This window comes from Arachis ipaensis, chromosome B2, assembly GCF_059453495.1.
Source record: "Arachis ipaensis isolate K30076 ecotype BB chromosome B2, ASM5945349v1, whole genome shotgun sequence".
Classification (NCBI taxonomy): domain Eukaryota; kingdom Viridiplantae; phylum Streptophyta; class Magnoliopsida; order Fabales; family Fabaceae; genus Arachis; species Arachis ipaensis.
Window position 1 is genome coordinate 117,951,079 of NC_142437.1, and position 18,632 is coordinate 117,969,710.

The following is an 18,632-nucleotide window of genomic DNA, read 5'->3' on the forward strand; positions in this document are numbered from 1 at the left end:
TCTCCATCACAAACATGATGGAATTTCACTATAATCAATCTGATTACAACTTGTAAACTGCTAACCCAACTTACAAGGGGATTCCCACAGAATCATGAAACACAACATAGATGAACAAAGGAACTCTAAGACATCTATGGCTTTTTCTTTTAATTTTGCACTCTCTGCCTTTTTCCGCTCTATGGCTTTTTCATACAAACCTCACTTGTTTGTCTTTTTCCATGAGACTCAAGACATGACAAAATTAAACAGAAAAATACAAAACAGAATACATTGAAGGAGAAGAGAAAACTGTTAGCTCAGGTAGCTCTGAGAACTCTGTGCCTTGCACTCTCAAATTTTCTCCTTGCTTCAAACAGTGGCTGTCCACCCTTATTATAGAAGAAGGGAGCCTCCACTTATTGAAGCCAAAACCGAACCAACTTCTTCCTCCTTCAACAAACAGAACTGATTTGGCCACATAGAGAGAGAAGAGATAACCATGTAAAACCCAACATGCAATTACCTCTGGACCTTTCTTGATCATCACCCTTCATCAATCCGAGCTCTCCATCCTTGGCTTGCTCTCCAAGATGGATTTCTGGCCCTTGATGCTTCATGATGATAATGACTTCATCTGCTTCAATCTCTGCCTCAACCATCACTTCGCCACTCTAGCTACTCCCTGTGGTGGTTAAACAGAATCAAAGACAAGCCATGCTTCAAAAATCTCCTCCATGCTGGCCGAATCTTCAACGTCCATTTTTGAGTATGAGAGGCTCAAGATACATCACCAAATCTAACCAAATATAGTGAATATCTCAGCCACAGCTCATTTTTATTTTAGTATGTTTTCTTGCCATCATTAGCTTGATGGTCTTGATGCATGCAACTTCTTCTTTTTGATAGTTGATGAACATTGCTTCAATTGTTTTCTGGACAAGGACCAAAGAAAGAAGAGAAGCAAATAGAGAGAGAAGAAAGAGAAAAGAAAAGCTATGAGTGTTATGATAGATAAATTAATTTAGGTGCATTTCTCCATGCTTGTGTAGTAGCGTGTAAGCTACCATTAATTGCCATCATATCACTTGACTTTTTCTCTTTCATATTCCCAAGGACTGCATTAACTTTTCTCTATAAAATTTGAATTCCATAATAAGTTAATGTGTGAAGTCCGTTGGAAGCATGTAACCAAAATTCAATGAGTTGGGTTTTCATCATTGTGCCCCAATTCCATTTTTCTCTTTCGGACCATGCATGCAAAACAAATTGGGCTTATGATACTATTTAAATTCTGGCCCATTTGGTTAACATTTGCTTTCTTGATAAATTTGGGATCAAACATAGAACACATAAGAAAGCATCAGTTTGGGCTTGCAACAATAATATTTATTTTGGCCCATTTAATATTTCAGCCTCATGGTATGAGAAGCATGTAGCAAGGCTGATCATTGGGCTTAAACCAGAAACTCATTTTTCGGCCCATCATAAAATCTGCACAACAAAATTATTAATTTAGTAAGTATGAGTTAAGATCAAATTAATAATTTTGTAATTAAATATTTTAATAATGTTTGTTCATCATCAAAATTAAATAAGAGTTTTCCAAACTCATCAATCTCCCCCTTGATGACAAACATTATTAAAATTGAAATGGAAAGAAATTTAAAGATTGAGTAAAGAATACTCCCTTTGGATTTGAATTTTTCCCCCTTTCAAATTGTCACATGGCTCCCCCTCAATATATGCCATTTTTTATCAAGGGAAGCACTAACCTGTAACATTTAAATCAAGCTTCAAGTAACAATGTTATTTAGCATATTCATTACATGATGCTAAATACTTGATTTATGAGCAGAGTTGAATGATAATCAAAACTCATTTGTTATCACAAATTTGATTTTCTGCTCAAACTCACAAAAAAAAAAATAATCAACCAAAATATTTTTGAAAAATAAATTACTGTTCAATCTGTTTTAAAAACATTTTTCAATCAACAAATCAGAGCAAAGTAATTATGGTAAGGAAAATATTTTCAATCATAGCAAGACCACAGCAACTTTCAACAATTATTTTCATGCTTAATGTTTTAAAGAAACTGCCAAAGATAGAATATTCATCAAGATAAATCACAAGTAAACTAATCAGGCAGCATATATTCAAAACTGATGTATCACAATTATAATCATCATCACAATCAAAACAGATGCATCAATCAAGCATATCAAGTAAATTATTCTAACAAAGGTGATCATGAATTCTCACAAGAGAGTTTCATCCCTTGTTTTTCACTTTCAAATTTCAGCACTTTCTCCATTTCAATTTTCAGCACCATTTCTCCCCTTTTGGCATCAAGGGGCACTTGCAAAATAAATGAAAACAACATACAAAAGGCAGAATATTTGTTTTTCACCAAAACACAATGGTCCAGTCAGAACACATTCATTTGAACAAATGACAATCAAAATTTAACTCGAAATCAATCTACTAACACAAAGTACTCAAAACAGAGTCAGATCAAAGCATAAAACAGAGCAAAGCAGGTCTGCAAAACAGTGCAACAAATCAATGAAACATAACAGTTTCAATTCAGCCTTTTTTTTTCTCCTCCCCCTTTTGACAGCAAGGAGGGACCCTGCAAAAAATGAGGAAAAAGTAATGCAATCCATAATAATTCAAACATAAAACAAAACAGCATCAAGTTAAGTTTGGTACAGTCATCCAAGACAAATGAAAATAGTTCCCCTGAGTCAAATACACATAGAGCAAAATAACAGAGCATTCAGCAGCAGCAACAGGTAACCAACATATCAGATCAAATAAAATTGGCAGGCAATAAACATCAGAAAATTCATAGTAACATTAGATCAGTCACCCCCTATTTCTACTATCCTCCCCTATTAAGATATGATGTGATAAGACCACAAAAAGATTTTGATTTTCAGAAAAAATGATGAACTAACAAAACGGTCAGAGTGGGGTCAAAGAGATTTAGTGGGGTCCATAAAAATTAAATTCTGCGTTGCCTCCCCCTTGATCATAGCTCCTTCATCATCCCTGCATTTTTATCTCGTCCAAACTCACGAGACAAAAACTGAACAGAATCAACTTTTCACAAATTTTCAATGAAGTTTAAATCAAACATTCCCAAACTTTTTCTCAATGTACAGAATCTGTCTTCACAGAGGAGTTTTGTAAAAATATCAGCAATTTGGTCTTCAGATTTTACAAATTGAATATCAATAGTTCCCTTTTGCACATGTTCTCTAATAAAATGATATTTTATTTCAATGTGCTTTGTTCTTGAGTGCAAAACAGGATTTTTTGAAATATTTATAGCACTCATATTATCACAAAATAAGGGTATACTATTGATTTTTTAATTTGTAATCTTCTAATTGTGTTTTTAACTAAATTAATTGAGTGCAACATGCAGATGCGGAAATGTATTCTGCTTCAGCTGTGGATAAAGCCACTATGGCTTGCTTTTTGCTTGACCACATGTTGAGTGAGCTTCCAAGAAAGCAACACATGCCGGATGTGCTTCATCTATCCACTCTATCTCCCGCATAATCTGCATCACAAAACCCTACTGCACAAAAGTCATCAGATTTAGGATACCATAACCCATAATTACAAGTTCCCTTAATGTATCTAATGATGCGTTTAACGGCCGTAAGATGGGATTCCTTTGGGTGAGATTGAAACCTTGAACATACACCCACACTTTGGACAATGTTCGGTCTAGAGGAGGTAAGATACATAAGTGAACCTATCATTCCTCTATACCTTGTTTCATCCACATCTTGGCCATCATCATCCTTTTCAAGTTTTGTATTAGGATGCATTGGAGTTCCCATTGATTTGGAATTTTCTAGGCCAAACTTTTTGATAAGCTCTTTTGCATACTTTCCTTGGTAAATAAAAATGCCACTAGGAGTTTGTTTAATTTGGAGGCCAAGAAAGAAAGTAAGCTCTCCCATTAAACTCATCTCAAACTCACTAGTCATGAGTTTTCCAAACTCTTCACACAAGGAAATATTGGCCGATCCAAATACAATGTCATCAACATAAACCTGAACAAGGAGCATATCATCATTAGATACTTTAATGAATAAAGTAGTGTCGGTGGTACCCCTTTGAAATTGATTTTCCAACAAGAAGGCACTAAGCCTTTCATACCAAGCTCTTGGAGCTTGTCTAAGACCATAAAGAGCCTTAGTTAGTTTGAAAACATGATTTGAAAATTCTTTATGTTCAAAACTGGGGGGTTGTGTCACATACACTTCTCTATCAATAAATCCATTAAGGAAAGCACACTTAACATCCATTTGAAACCTTTATGGGCGGCATAGGCAAGAAGCAATCTAATTGCCTCCATTCTAGCTACCGGAGCAAAAGACTCATCAAAATCTATACCCTCTTCTTGATCATAACCTTGGGCCACTAATCTAGCCTTGTTACGAACAACTTGTCCATCCTCATCAAGTTTATTTTTGAATACCCACTTAGTACCCGTTACCTTCTTACCATCTGAATGAGGTACTAATGTCCAAAACCTCATTTTTGTCAAATTGAGCAAGCTCCTCTTACATGGCCTTGACCCATGATGGATCTTCAAGAGCTTGTTTGACATTGTTGGGCTCTATTTGTGATAAGAGAGCAAGATTGATAGGTTCGGTTTGCCTTTTGGTGGAGGATCTTGTTGTTACACCTTGAGAGGGATCACCAATGATGAAGTCATGAGGATAACCCCTCATAGACTTCCATTCTCTAGGCTTTCGGACAAGTGTTAAACTTTGATGATCTACTGGTGGTCTCACTGTTTCAGTTGCTCGTGCCTGCTCAGGAGACAAAATGGAAATGTCTCCTCCAGTTTGACGAGACAAAACTGGACTGGCAGATTCTTCATTCTGAACAGATTTGGGATTTTCTTTACTTGTTCCAGCTTCTTCACAATCTGAATCATTATCTATCACAGTACTGGGAATTAAGTTAGAATCACAAAAAGTAACATGTATGGATTCCTCTATAGTCCTATGCTCCTTGAGATAAATTCTATAAGCCTTGCTTGTGGTGGAATATCCAACAAACACTCCTTCATAGGATTTTGGATGAAACTTTCCAAGATTTTCTTTATTATTAAGTACAAAACATTTGCATCTAAAAACATGAAAGTACTTAAGATTTGGAGGGGTTCCTTTCCATAGCTCATAAGGGGTTTTCTTTAACCCTTTTCTAATGATTGTTCTATTCAAAATATAACATGCTGTGTTCACAGCTTCAGCCCACAAAAATTTAGGAATCTCATTCTCACATAGCATAGCCCTAGTCATCTCTTGAAGACTTCTATTCCTTCTTTCAACCACCCCATTTTGTTGGGGGGTTCTAGGGCATGAGAAGTTATGAGAAATTCCTAAGTTATCACAGAATTTTTCAAAATCTTGATTTTCAAATTCTTTTCCATGATCACTTCTCAAATGGGCAATTTTTAAATCCTTTTCATTTTGAATTTTCTTGCAAAGAGTGGAGAAGGCATGAAAGGCATCATTCTTATGAGCAAGGAAAAGTATCCAACCAAATCTAGAGTAATCATCTACCACCACAAGGCCATAGTGTTTACCTCCTAAACTTTGAGTTCTAGTAGGACCAAAAAGATCAATATGTAACATCTCCAATGGCCTTTTGGTTGAGATTCCATCTTTTGATTTAAAAGAGGATTTTACTTGTTTGCCTAATTGACAAGCATCACAAGTAAGATCCTTATCAAACTTGATGTTTGGAATTCCTCTAACCAAATTCTTTTTGACTAGCTTAGAAATTTGGTACATGCTAGCATGACCCAACTTTCTATGCCAAAGCCATTTTTCAGATTCAAAAGATGTAAAGCATGTTACATTTTGTTCCTTTAAATCCTCAAGAGTTAATCCATACCCATTGTTACATCTTTTGGCTTCAAATAAAATATCCCCAGTTTTCTCACAAACAACCAAACAAACAAACTTCTTAAAAATAACATCAAAACCTAAATCACACAATTGACTAACACTAAGTAAGTTATGTTTCAAACCATTTACAAGAAGAACATCATTTATACAAGATGAAAAATTTTTACCAACTTTTCCAACAGCCACTATTTTTCCTTTTGCATCATCACCAAAAGTGACAAGTCCTCCATCATACTCATCAAGCTTTATGAAGAAGGTTGTCTTTCCGGTCATATGCCTAGAGCATCCGCTGTCCATATACCACATATTCTCCTTCCTTTTGGATGCTAGACATACCTACAAAACAATGCTTAAGAAACCTTAGGTATCTAAATCCTTTTGGATCCTTTTACGTTAAACCATCTTCTATGTCCTAAGCCATTGTAATCAAAAACAACTTTACAAACTTTATCACCAATCATTCTTTCACCAAAGAAACATTGAATAGGAAAGTGTCCATTTCGATTGCATAGCCTACAAAATCTTGGAGTTGCTATTTTGTTAAAGTAAGTTGGGTCTTGATACTTTGTATCATTTGAAGATGAAGCAATGTTTTCAAAATGAGATTTTTCAGATTTATAAAACCCCAACCCAGCTTTATCATAAAGAGGTTTTTGACTAGCCAAGATTTGATTAAGATTTTCAGAACTTTGGGTGAACTTGGCCAAGTCATCCTTAAGTCTTTTAACCTCTTTAAGTAACTCTTCATTTTGTTTAAAACAATCTACATATGCAAGAATGGAATGGTTACTTTCACAGCTCTTAATTTGGGCTCTTAACTGCTTATTTTCTTCGACAAGATCACAAGCAGTTTCGGCCTCTCTCACTTTTTCTTTTAGAAAGCTGTTTTCAACTTTAAGAATGGTGATTTGTTGTTCAAGTTCTTGATTTTCCAGCAGAAAGCATCTTATTTTTTCAGAAAGGTGGTCTATCATAAGAAGAAGATCTTTAGTGTTAGGGTTATGAAAGACTACCTGATTTACATGATCTGCCATGAGACACGGTTGTGACTTGGTCTCTGATTCTTCATCATCATCATCTAAATAATTTTCCAAGTCTTCCCATGAGGCCATCAGTCCCTTCTTCTTTCCCCATTTCGGCTTCTCTTCTTTCTTTAACTTGGGACAGTCAGATCTGAAATGCCCCATTTCCTTGCAATTGTAACAGGTTACTTTGCTAAGGTCTTTCTTCATCTTCCTTGAGCTGCTGCCTTTGCCTTTGAGCTTCACCATTTTTCTGAATTTTTTTGCAAACAACACAAACTCATTTTCAGAAGAGTTATCACTGGATTCATCATCCAGAGAGTTAGTCACAGAAGAAAAAGCAATTCATTTCTTTTTTGAATCTTTTTTCAAATAGGCATTTTCAAAAGCAAGAAGATTTCCTCTCAAATCATCAACTGTCATGGAATCTAAGCTACTGCTCTCAGAAATAATTAAAGCTTTTGTTTCCCACTCTTTTGTAAGACATCTCAACACTCTTCTCACTAGCACAGATTCTAAATGTGCAATTCCAAGAGCATCTAAGCCAACAATGATAGCATTGAACCGTTCCAACAGTTCATCAATGGACTCTCCTTCCTTCATTGCAAACATTTCATATTCTCTGTTCAACATGTCTGTCTGAGTCTTCTTTACAATGGTGGTTCCTTCATGAGTGATTTGTAACTTGTCCCAGATTTCCTTTGCCGTTGTGCATCGTGATACCCGTCGGTACTCCTCAAAGCTGATAGCACAGTTGAGCAGATTTACCGCCTTGGCATTTAATTCTACCTTCTTCCTATCTTCCTCGGTCCAGCTTGCTTCTGGTTTAAGAGTGACTACTCCTTCAGCACTTGTGGTAGATGGGAATTGAGGGCCTTCTAGGATGATCTTCCAAAGTCTGTAATCCACTGCTTGTACAAATATCTTCATCCTCTCCTTCCAATAGGTATAATTTTCCCATTGAAAAGAGGAGGTCTGTTGCTTGATTGACCTTCAGTCAGATTGTAGGACACCACATTTGCGCCACTGTTTTCTGCCATGAGGATCTTTACTCCAAGCTGCAAAGCTTGATCTCTTTGAGACCAAACTCTGATACCAATTGATGGTTTCAGTGGCTAAGAGAAGGGGGGTTGAATCTTAGCCCCTTTTTGCTTGATAACACTTGCTGACTTGTAGGATCAATTCTGGAAACTTTTACTCTTTTTATCTCTTCACTGTACACGAGACTTTTCATTTTGTCTCGTCCCTAGCCACGAGACTTTTCATTTTGTCTCGTCACTTGGCACGAGATAATTTTGGTTTTTGCTCCTGTGTAGTGGAAACAGAAATGGAGTAGAAAGGAAAGGAAGATTACACCCAGATATATCCTGGTTCAGCTGCTAAGTGCAGTGCAGCCTACATCCAGTCTCCATCACAAACATGATGAAATTTCACTATAATTAATCTGATTACAACTTGTAAAGTGCTAACCTAACTTACAAGGGGATTCCCACAAAATCATGAAATACAACATAGATGAACAAAGGACCTCTAAGACATCTATGGCTTTTTCTTTTAATTTTGCACTCTCTGCCATTTTCCGCTCTATGGCTTTTTCATACAAACTTCACTGTTTGCCTTTTTCCATGAATCTCAAGACATGACAAAATTAAATAGAAAAATACTAAACAGAATACATTGAAGGAGAAGAGAAATCTGTTAGCTCAGGTAACTCTGAGAACTCTGTGCCTTGCACTCTCAAATTTTCTCCTTGCTCCAAACAGTGGCTATTCTCTCTTTTTAAAGAAGAGGGAAGCCTCCACTATTGAAGCCAAAAACCAAGCCAACTTCTTCCTCCTTCAAGAAACAGAACCGGTTCGGCCACATAGAGAGAGAAGAGATAACCATGCAAAACCCAACATGCAATTACCTCTAGTCCTTTCTTGATCATCACTCTTCATCAATCCGAGCTCTCCATCCTTGGCTTGCTCTCCAAGATGGATTTCTGGCCCTTGATGCTTCATGATGATGATGACTTCATCTGCTTCAATCTCTGCCTCAACCATCACTTCGCCACTCTAGCTACTCCCTGTGGTGGTTGAGCAGAATTAAAGACAAGCCATGCTTCAAGAATCTCCTCCTTGCTGGCCGAATCTTCATCCTCCATTTTTGGTATGGAGAGGCTAAGATATCATCACCATATCTTATCATATGTGATAAGAATCTCAGCCACTATATTTTTTGTGTTTTCTTGCCATCATTGTGATGGTCTTGTAGCTTGCTCTTTCTTCTTTTTGATAGCTCAAAGTAGCTTCCATGGCTTCCTGGATAATGACCGAAGAAGAAGAAAGAAAGAGATGAGAGAGAAGAGAGAATCTGAAAAAAAAACAATTCAAAGTGATTAAACAAATTAATTGAAAATAGCTTGCTTTTACTTCCCTGGGTGGCGTGTAATGTTAATGTCATCAATCATGTCAATGACACTCTCTCTCATATTTCCCATGCATTTATTAACTTCACTCTAATAAATTTTGAAATCCATCATGATGAGCAAAGGAGTTCCGTTGGAAGCAATGGAACTTTGCTTTCTATGCTTAGTGGATTCGGATCATGCATTGGGTCTTGTAGCATCAATATTAATTTGGGCTTGTAGCAATAATAGCTTCAATTTGGCCCAAATAATATCACAACAATTCAGCCATACTTCTTTGAACATTTTTGAATCAAAGCTGAATTAGAAATAAAATCACACTTGGGCTTGTAGCAATTATATTTTATTTTCGGCCCAAATAAACACAACAAATAATTCAGCTACATAGTATGGGAAACATTCAACAAGGCTGAGAGAAAATTATTCCAATGAGCTTGCTTTAATATTTTTTTTGTTCGGCCCATAAAGGAATCTGCACAGCAAAAATTATTATAATTAACATACTTTAATCAAAAATAAATTAATAATTTTGCTGTTAATAATGTTTGATCATCGTCAATTTAAATTAGAGTTTTCCAAACTCATCAATAATATATAATTACGTAATATATTTGAAAAAAATATAATATATAACAAGAAATAATTTGGCCTAGTAATAATAACTAAATTGCTCCTCATTCCTCAAGTAATTTGGTAATTAATTCTAGAAGCAGTGACAAATAGATAAAAAAAAGTCACATTTTTATTTTGATCAGTATGATCATGTGGTTATTCACTCTTATTATAAAGTCGTTTTTTTCGTAGAAATCTCCAAAAACATTTATAGCTCCTAATCTCATTCCTAGAAGCAGGAAGCTCCATGATCTCAAGAAAAAAGACTCCTCATTGTCTTAATAAATATGTTATTTAGAGATGCTTTTTTTAATTTTTGTTTTTTTTTTTTTTTTTGAATTTTGTTATCGTGTGTTTTAAGGATATAGGTTAAGTATACTATAAAATGAAACATTTTAATACTATTTATTGTTTTTATGTATTGAAAACATAACAAAAAATTATTTTTGTAATAAATAATATTAAACGATTCTGATATTCCAATTCCTGTTCACCAACTCTTTGATTCCCCTAACCGAAGCTTCCAGATGTTGTTGAGTCCTCCTCAATATTTACAGATGCTTTCAAGCTGAGATTTGAAGTATGAAGCTTCATCAAGATCTCTGCCTATGCAACAAGCAATGTGAGTTATTAAATGGAGATGAATTTTGATGCCGGAGTATATTCTCAGAGCGAGCTAATAAAGCACTAATATATCATAATAATCGATAAAGAGATTGAATACATTGTTGATTCAATGGACAAATCAGAATCTCCTCAGAAAATATGTTGCATCCTTATTACAGATCTCTCATTCTCCAAATTAAACACATAGTCAAGGTCAAAATGCTTATCCAGTTAAAGAATCTCTTCTCCTTTTAACATTGCCATACTATAGCCTTATAAAATAAATAAGCTATTCTTATACATATGAGAACATATACGAAATATTCTGTTTATTCATTTATATTTCATGCATTAAGTTAACTTTTCGATTTATAATTAATTGGATATAAAATTTAATTTTTTTTCCAAAACTCCCATGTCCATCAAATAATACGAAACAAAAATAAATATAAATAACATATCTAAAAGATTCATATTTTAACAACAATTTGATATTATCTTTATCGATACCATTAACGTCTCACCAACATTCATAACAATACAAATGTATAACCATGTTTTGGTCTTACACTAATATTAACAAAGACTTAGTCACAATCACGTTATGAATTCCTATATTTCACTGTTTGGGTTAAACCCAGAAAATAAAGCCTGTTGTAACTTGATCTTCATGAATTACACGGTTAAAAAAAAAGTTTAGTTTATAATATGACTCAATTCTTAAAGTCAAATAAAATATTTAATATAATATAAATAATGATAAATCATTTTTTATTATAGAATTATTTTTCTTCATATATTTGCTGCCAATCCCCTAAACTTACTCCCAAAAGCTCCATGATATGAATAAAAAAAAAAAAAAGTCTTTGATGACCAAGGTTATAGTGGTTAAGAGTGACTAAGTTTTGACTGACCAATGAATACATAATAAGTAAAGAATTGGGTACAAGTTATTACTTAGAGTGATAGGGGCTTGTTGTTAATAATTATTACAGGACTAAAAAATAAATAAACTGACCAAAATAATATGTATATCATGTGGCCCTTTCATTTGAAGAAAAAAAATCTGTTAGTGTTGTTTGAGTGGATAATTTTAAAACTTCAATAGTTGGGCCTTAGTGTGAAAATCCATTATAATGTTTAATCAATAAGAGATAACGAATTATTAATGATGAGTATAATCCCAAAAAAAAAAAAAAACAAAAATTAAATCATGTGATATTTATGTGAGCTCCTAATATTAATGTATTTGTAGTATGAATTATATGAGAGTATAAATTTATAAAATGTTAAAATTTTATAAGAAAATATTATTATTTTGAATAAAAATAGCTATTAAACAGTATTGTTGATATTATCATAGTTATTATTAATTTTGTTCTTGTTATTATTATTATTATTATTAAAAGATAATTTTTTGGATATTAGTAATTTTTAGTAGTTTTGCTCATCTTTTATTGAATATAAATACTAAATTATTTTTAACAGATAAATTTTATTAATTTATGTGTTCAAACTTTGAAAATTTTGAGTGTAAATGGTAATGATCCATATATGTAAAATTTTGATAAATATAGGTGTAAACTATATATATGTTCATTGTGTACAAAATCTTTATAAATATGTGCACAAATTATTACCGACTAAGTACCGACAAAAAATGATAATACTTATTAGTCATGTAACATTGTTCTTATTAAAAATCTTCATAGTTTTATTAATAAGATTTACTTTTTTAATGTCATATCTATTAATAATTTACTTAAATAAACTAGTTGAAAATCACTCATATCAGATTATCTTAAAATTGAATTCAATGTTAATTTTTTTTTGTCCTCTCAATATTTATATAAAGCGTGGTTGTTGTATAAAATTAAAAAAAAAAAACAAATATAAAAATTGCAAAACCACCACGACTTGTGAAGTAAATTTGTTAGTTTTATCAACGTTTAAACTTTTTTAAGATATTAATTTGTTATTTTTTATTTAACAAAAAATTCTTTGTTTTCTAATTTGTATATCCATAATTATACATATTATTTGTTGATTCCATGATATAAGTTTTAAAACTAAAGAAAAAATGGGAATTGACAAATACAAAACGTAAATATAAAATAAAAAGAGTCAGTCGTATTTTTTTAAGATATTCATATAAAATTACGATAAACGATATTTTAATTATAATAGTTTATAAAATAGTTTTGTATTTATATTATCAGGGACGGAGCTAAAATTTTGAATACGGAAGAATCGAATTGTAGACAAATCTTTTAACTTCTATTTTAGAACTTTTTTCATTACATAAAAGCAATTTAGAAATAATGTATAGTTGTTAAATTGGTTTTATCGAAATATAAAGAATAAATCTTATAATTACACCCACACAGACGATATACCCGTTGCACCAAGCTGCTTCCACCACCTTGATGTTCAATTTCACCCACATAGCCTTCTCCAATCTGTGCCTACCAGATACGATGCCAATGACCCACGACGCTTATTCCCCACTTTTGTAACACCCTACCACTCTAAGCTTTACGCTTAAGTCGTAAAACAGAGGTGGTGTGGTATTACGACCTCTAAAACAAAATGAGTACATATAATAGCAGAAGAATTATAATATGCTAGGAGCTTTGAAGAATAGAGGAAATAAAAATCGCGAAATAAAAGCGCAACGCTCAAGAAACGAGTTAACTTGCGTGCTAAGAAAACCATAATTGTTAAACATAAGATAACAGAAGTATGAATGGAGTGCCAAAGATACAAAATAACAAGCTCTTAACTCAGGCCGCGAAGTCAAGACTGGCCGGTGAATATTTAATACATATCCAAAATCCAAAAGTTCATATACACAATCCTGCATCTCCATAAACCTCTAAGGGGATCAAAAGGAACAAGTTATACGGAGAGAAAGCCAAGTATATATATATATATATATATATAACAAAATAACCCAGTAACCCCTCCGCTTCAAGAGTCCAGACGCCTAACAAGATGCCTCTCGACCTGCATTTGAAAAACAACAACATAGTATGGAATGAGAACTGGAGGTTCTCAGCATGGTAATGGTTCCCACATACATAATATATAAGGTCCCGGGAAAGCCAGAGGCGATCCTAGAACTCCGCCACTCAGATTTAAATCTTAAAGTTTATAAATGGAAACCATAAACAGGGTAGGTTATCTGAGGTTCTTATTTCTAATTCCTTTCTAACTTAAGCCCTAATTTCTACCTTCCTCCAATCTTCCAAAACTCCGGTGCACAGATAAGCAATACAGACAAAGTAAACACAAGTAGGATACAGATACAGCAAATAGCAAATATAACAGGTAAGCATAATAATCACGTAGGCAAGCTCAATTAATGCACAATCAAACAAAACACACATATGCAAATGATGTATGTCTATCCTATGGTTGATGAGTCTCATCCGTCGGTTATATAGCCAACCCGACATGTCCAGTAGCTAACCCGGACATCAACTGGTGAGCGGTACAGTACCACGATCCCACCTGGTGGGCGGTAAACCACCTCCATCCCCACCATCTGCGGGCGGTAAACCACCTCGATCCCCACAGACATTTTCAATTGGAAAACAACACACACGTGGGTGGTAAATAACCACGATCCCCACAAAATAATTTTCTTTAAAATCTGGTGGGTGGTAAATAATCATGATCCCCACAAAATAAACCAAACCACCTTTCAAACCTTTTTCAAATTATTTCCAATAAAACAAACCAATTCCAATATCAAAATCATTTCCAATTCTCAATTCATTTATTACTCAACAAACACACATATATAGATAACTCAACCAATCCTCAATCTTTCATCATCAATAATCATTCATCAATTCCCATCAACAACATTAATTAATACAATTCCTACAACCAACTCAACAAAATCATATTATTCATCAACTCATTCGCTATAATTCAACATTTCCATCAAGGTTACTAGCATTAACACATTCCCACATTTCCAACCTATCCTATGGTCATCTAGCCTATGTTTTCATCAAAACATTATATATTATCTATGAGAAACCAAAACCATACCTTGGCCGATTCCTCGTAATGATCAAGGCAATTTATTAAAACTAACACAGCCCCAAAACCTCAACAAAACTCTAGTGTTTAGCTTCCTCCAAGTTCCAATATCCACAATTTCAAACTCCAATTATTTATTCACAACCTTACCCAAGCTTCACATAAGTAAGAGTGAACGTTTTTCTCAAGCTAATTGGATCCTATGAAATTGTTCCGGTAGAAATGTAGAGCTCGACGCAGTGATCGCGTGGCTACAAATGGTGCGGCGATTGGAGCTCGAACGGAGGAGTTACGGTGATTTAAAATCAACGTAAGGTTACGGGGAATTTTCCTTCGCTCCTCTCCCTTGTTGCTGCAACGCTACTTCAGCTATAATGGGGTAATGAAGGAGATTGGGTTTATTCAAGGGTTGGCCCGGTTTGGGCCCGGTTCGATCCAATCTTGGGCCGTTTTCTTCAAAATTAGTGTCAAAATTCTCGTTTTGATGAGTTCTATCCTAATTTGATATAATATTCGCGTTTCTAATCTTCTTTATTAAAAACTAATTTATTGACTAATTATCTACTAATTTAACAGAGTTTACAACTTTCACCTCCGACTAGTGCCATTCAACGCCGCCCATTACATACCCCCGCCTCGGACACCTTCATAGAATCATCCACGCAAATCACCTTCTCCGATCAATGTTTAACAGGTGCCGCGACAACGACCCACAACGAATTTCACCTCCGCAGACCACCACTGGCCACAAAGAGAGGCCAACAACCTTCAACAATAATCACTGACTCACTACACCATCCATTCACTAAGTCCCCTGTTTCAATTTGGAACCCTAACGGTAGCTTTTAAATTTCTTTTATTTTTTCTAATAATTTTTTTCCCAAAAATAAATTTCAATTTTATGATTTTGCCTTTCATTAATGTTATCAACTATTATTATTTTTACTGTAATTAAAAAATTCATTTGGTCATAGTACAGTCAATCACAAATTTCTACTGCATGTGTCATCAAGAAATACAGTACACATCACATGGTCACTTTAGCCACCTTAACTTGTTGGCCACCATAGAAGCACCCTAAAAAACATATATATAGACATGGTGACATACATTGTGAATTCTTAAATGGTTAGTTAAATATATTTAATCAAAAACAATATTTGAAGTGACACATGAAGCAAAAGACACAAAGATCAATCCTTTAAGGTCTGACTTAAAGAAAATGACTATTGAGGAGCTACCAAATCCTGAACATGTTTGGGATTCAGATCCTACTCAATAAATTAGTTACTTTCAGAGCTTTGAAAAAGTGTATGTGCATGGATGCAACAACCTTCAAAGGTTGTTTCCAATATCTGTAGCCGAAATTTTGAATAAACTTGAGAAAGTGGAAATAACAGAGTGTGATAGATTGGTGGAAATTGTTGCAAAGGATGAAGCAGATGTTGAATGCTCCTAAAGAGTTTGCATTGCATGACCTCCATAAAACTGTGGTCTTTACCAGAATTAAAATGTTTCTACTCTGCACCCCACAAGTTAGAATGCCCCAAGCTAGAGGAAGTGCACTTATTCCACTGTGACAAGATGAAGACATTCGAATGTGAGTCTCAGAGATATCAACATCCACAAGCAAAGAATCAAGCCATTTTCTTGTCAGAAAAGGTTTCATGTCTTGTTAAATTTTATGACATATATCCATCCATGTCATATTAATTATTTTGACCATCATGTATGTAGTATGCTAAATTGGCCATATTTTCTTTCCCTTGTAGGTAATTCCAAACTTAAAGTTTCTAGCACTGAGCAAGGAGGAGATCATGATGATGTGGCATGAGCAGTTTCATGTGAATGGCCTTTCAAAATTAGAAGCTCTTCAGTTGCAATGTTTTCATGACGATTCAGATACTTTTCCATATGAAGGACTCCCAGCTTCCAAACATAGAAAATCTTGCTGTGAGTTGTAGCTCTTTCAAAGAGATATTCTGCTCTGAGAGTCCCAACATGGACGACGGCAAAGGAATTCTTCCTCATTTAAAATGTTTGCAGTTGATTAAGCTGTCTAAACTGAAGTCCATTGGATTAGAACATGCATGGATGGATCTCATTTCTAAAAAATCTTGAAAAGTTGCTAATAGACCAGTGTAATTGTTTGAGGAGCATAGTACCAAGCAAGGTATCGTTCTCCAGCCTAATAGAATTGAACATATCAGAATGCAATGGTCTTTTGAGTTTGTTCACACCTTCAACAAGCAGAACTTTGCATCAACTGAAGAACATGTCAGTAAAAGATTGTGAATCATTAGAAGAGATAGTGTCAAAAGAGACAGAGGAGTCATCGGAGGTTGTTGAAGAAGAGATAATAGTGTTTCCTAAATTGAAAACTCTGTCCCTTTGCTCCCTACCAAACCTTGGAAGCTTTTACAATGGAAACATTGCCTTAAAATTCCCATTATCGGACAAATTCTCACTAATCGATTGCCAAAAGATGGAGAGCTTTTGTGCAGGTGCTCTCAGTGTTAACAGGTGGACAGAAGTTGAATTTGAGGAGGATAAAGATCCAGTTTTATTGGAAGTTGATCTCAACTTTGCTGTACGGAAAGCATTTGAAGGAATGGTATGTATTATATTTCTTTCTCTTTAGTTGAAGTTTTGATCCACCTAAAGTATCCTTTCTCTTTTGTGCATTGTGCATAATCATTAAATTTGTTAAAACAATTTAGAGTACAGTTTTTGTTTGCACATTCATGCTAAGAGACTAAGTTGATATGTCATGCATTTTTCCTTATTCATATTGGTCATAGCCAATTCAGATATGTAAGCATACAGAAAAGAGAGTTGCCACTAAGTCAAGAATGTTTTGTGTCTGTTTGGTCAACAAGAAAAATTAGTTAAGGTGGCACATACATAGTTTGATTAGTAAAATACTATAATTATTTTTTGTGTAAATCAAATTAAGTTGCTAATTTAACACCACACCCCATTATGAGTGTTTCAAAAATTCAACAAATTCCCTAGTTATGTTAGTGATTGTCAGAGCTCAGCTACCAAGAGGAAAGATGGTACGTAGGATGTTGCATAGGATCAATAGAATTATGTTTCTGCCCAAAGTTTTATGACTTCTATTCAATTGAAGTCTTAGCCACTAGATTCTGTGAAAGAGAAATGATTAATTAATTAGTTAGAGATTTGGTTGGAATGGCATGCATCATTCTATCTTATACTTTCCATTATTACACAAATGCTTTTGGATTCAGTAATCACTTCCAACCTCAATACTGAGTTATTTATTGAGTACTGCTAAGGAGTCAATGGTGTAAATGTACAATGTGTACAATGGGCTAAATCTTTGGCCCAATATGAATAAAATGAACATCACCCATACTATCCAGAATAACCATCCGGAAATGAACATCACCCATACTATCAGAATAACCATCCGGGTACTAGGATAATAAACATCTCATGTCATGAAATCACTCATCCCAAAAGCTTAAGCTGATTTTGGAGTTTACCAAAGATCGAACTCTTGACCTTTCGGATCTAGAGCTCTGATATCATGTCATGAAACCACTCATCCCAAAAACTTAACCTAATAGAAAAATATAACACTGATGGTTATATCTCTAATACTGAATCGGATATCCCTAAACCTCCATTGTACACATTGTACAAAATTTCCATTAGCTCCCTATACTTCCTCTTATTTATTTATTTTGTTGATCCTACATTTTACTTATTGTATACCAATATTAAAATCGCTTCAAAAAAGCCTAAACGTATATATTTGCCTGATCTTGACTCAATCATCAGTTAATCTTTATTTATTCTTAATTAAGTTTAAAACATTACCAGGATGAATATTCACTTTAGGTTAAGTCTTAAATATCTTTGTTCGAATATAAAATTATTTACATAGTTTATATTCTATTATTTAAATTTTACAAAAGATACTTCATTAATTTACTGTCTATGACTAAATAGTATATACCGAAATAATCCACT

General features: G+C 34.1%; 1 protein-coding gene across 1 annotated transcript; it reads left to right on the top strand.

The window, feature by feature from the left end:
- Nucleotides 1-16,716: 16,716 nt before the first annotated feature.
- On the top strand, nucleotides 16,717-17,389 carry LOC107627870 (putative disease resistance protein At1g63350). The gene is made up of 2 exons (XM_016330687.1): nucleotides 16,717-17,244; nucleotides 17,351-17,389. Exons 1-2 carry the CDS (start codon nucleotides 16,717-16,719, stop codon nucleotides 17,387-17,389), a joined length of 567 nt encoding a protein of 188 aa, XP_016186173.1.
- Nucleotides 17,390-18,632: the final 1,243 nt, after the last annotated feature.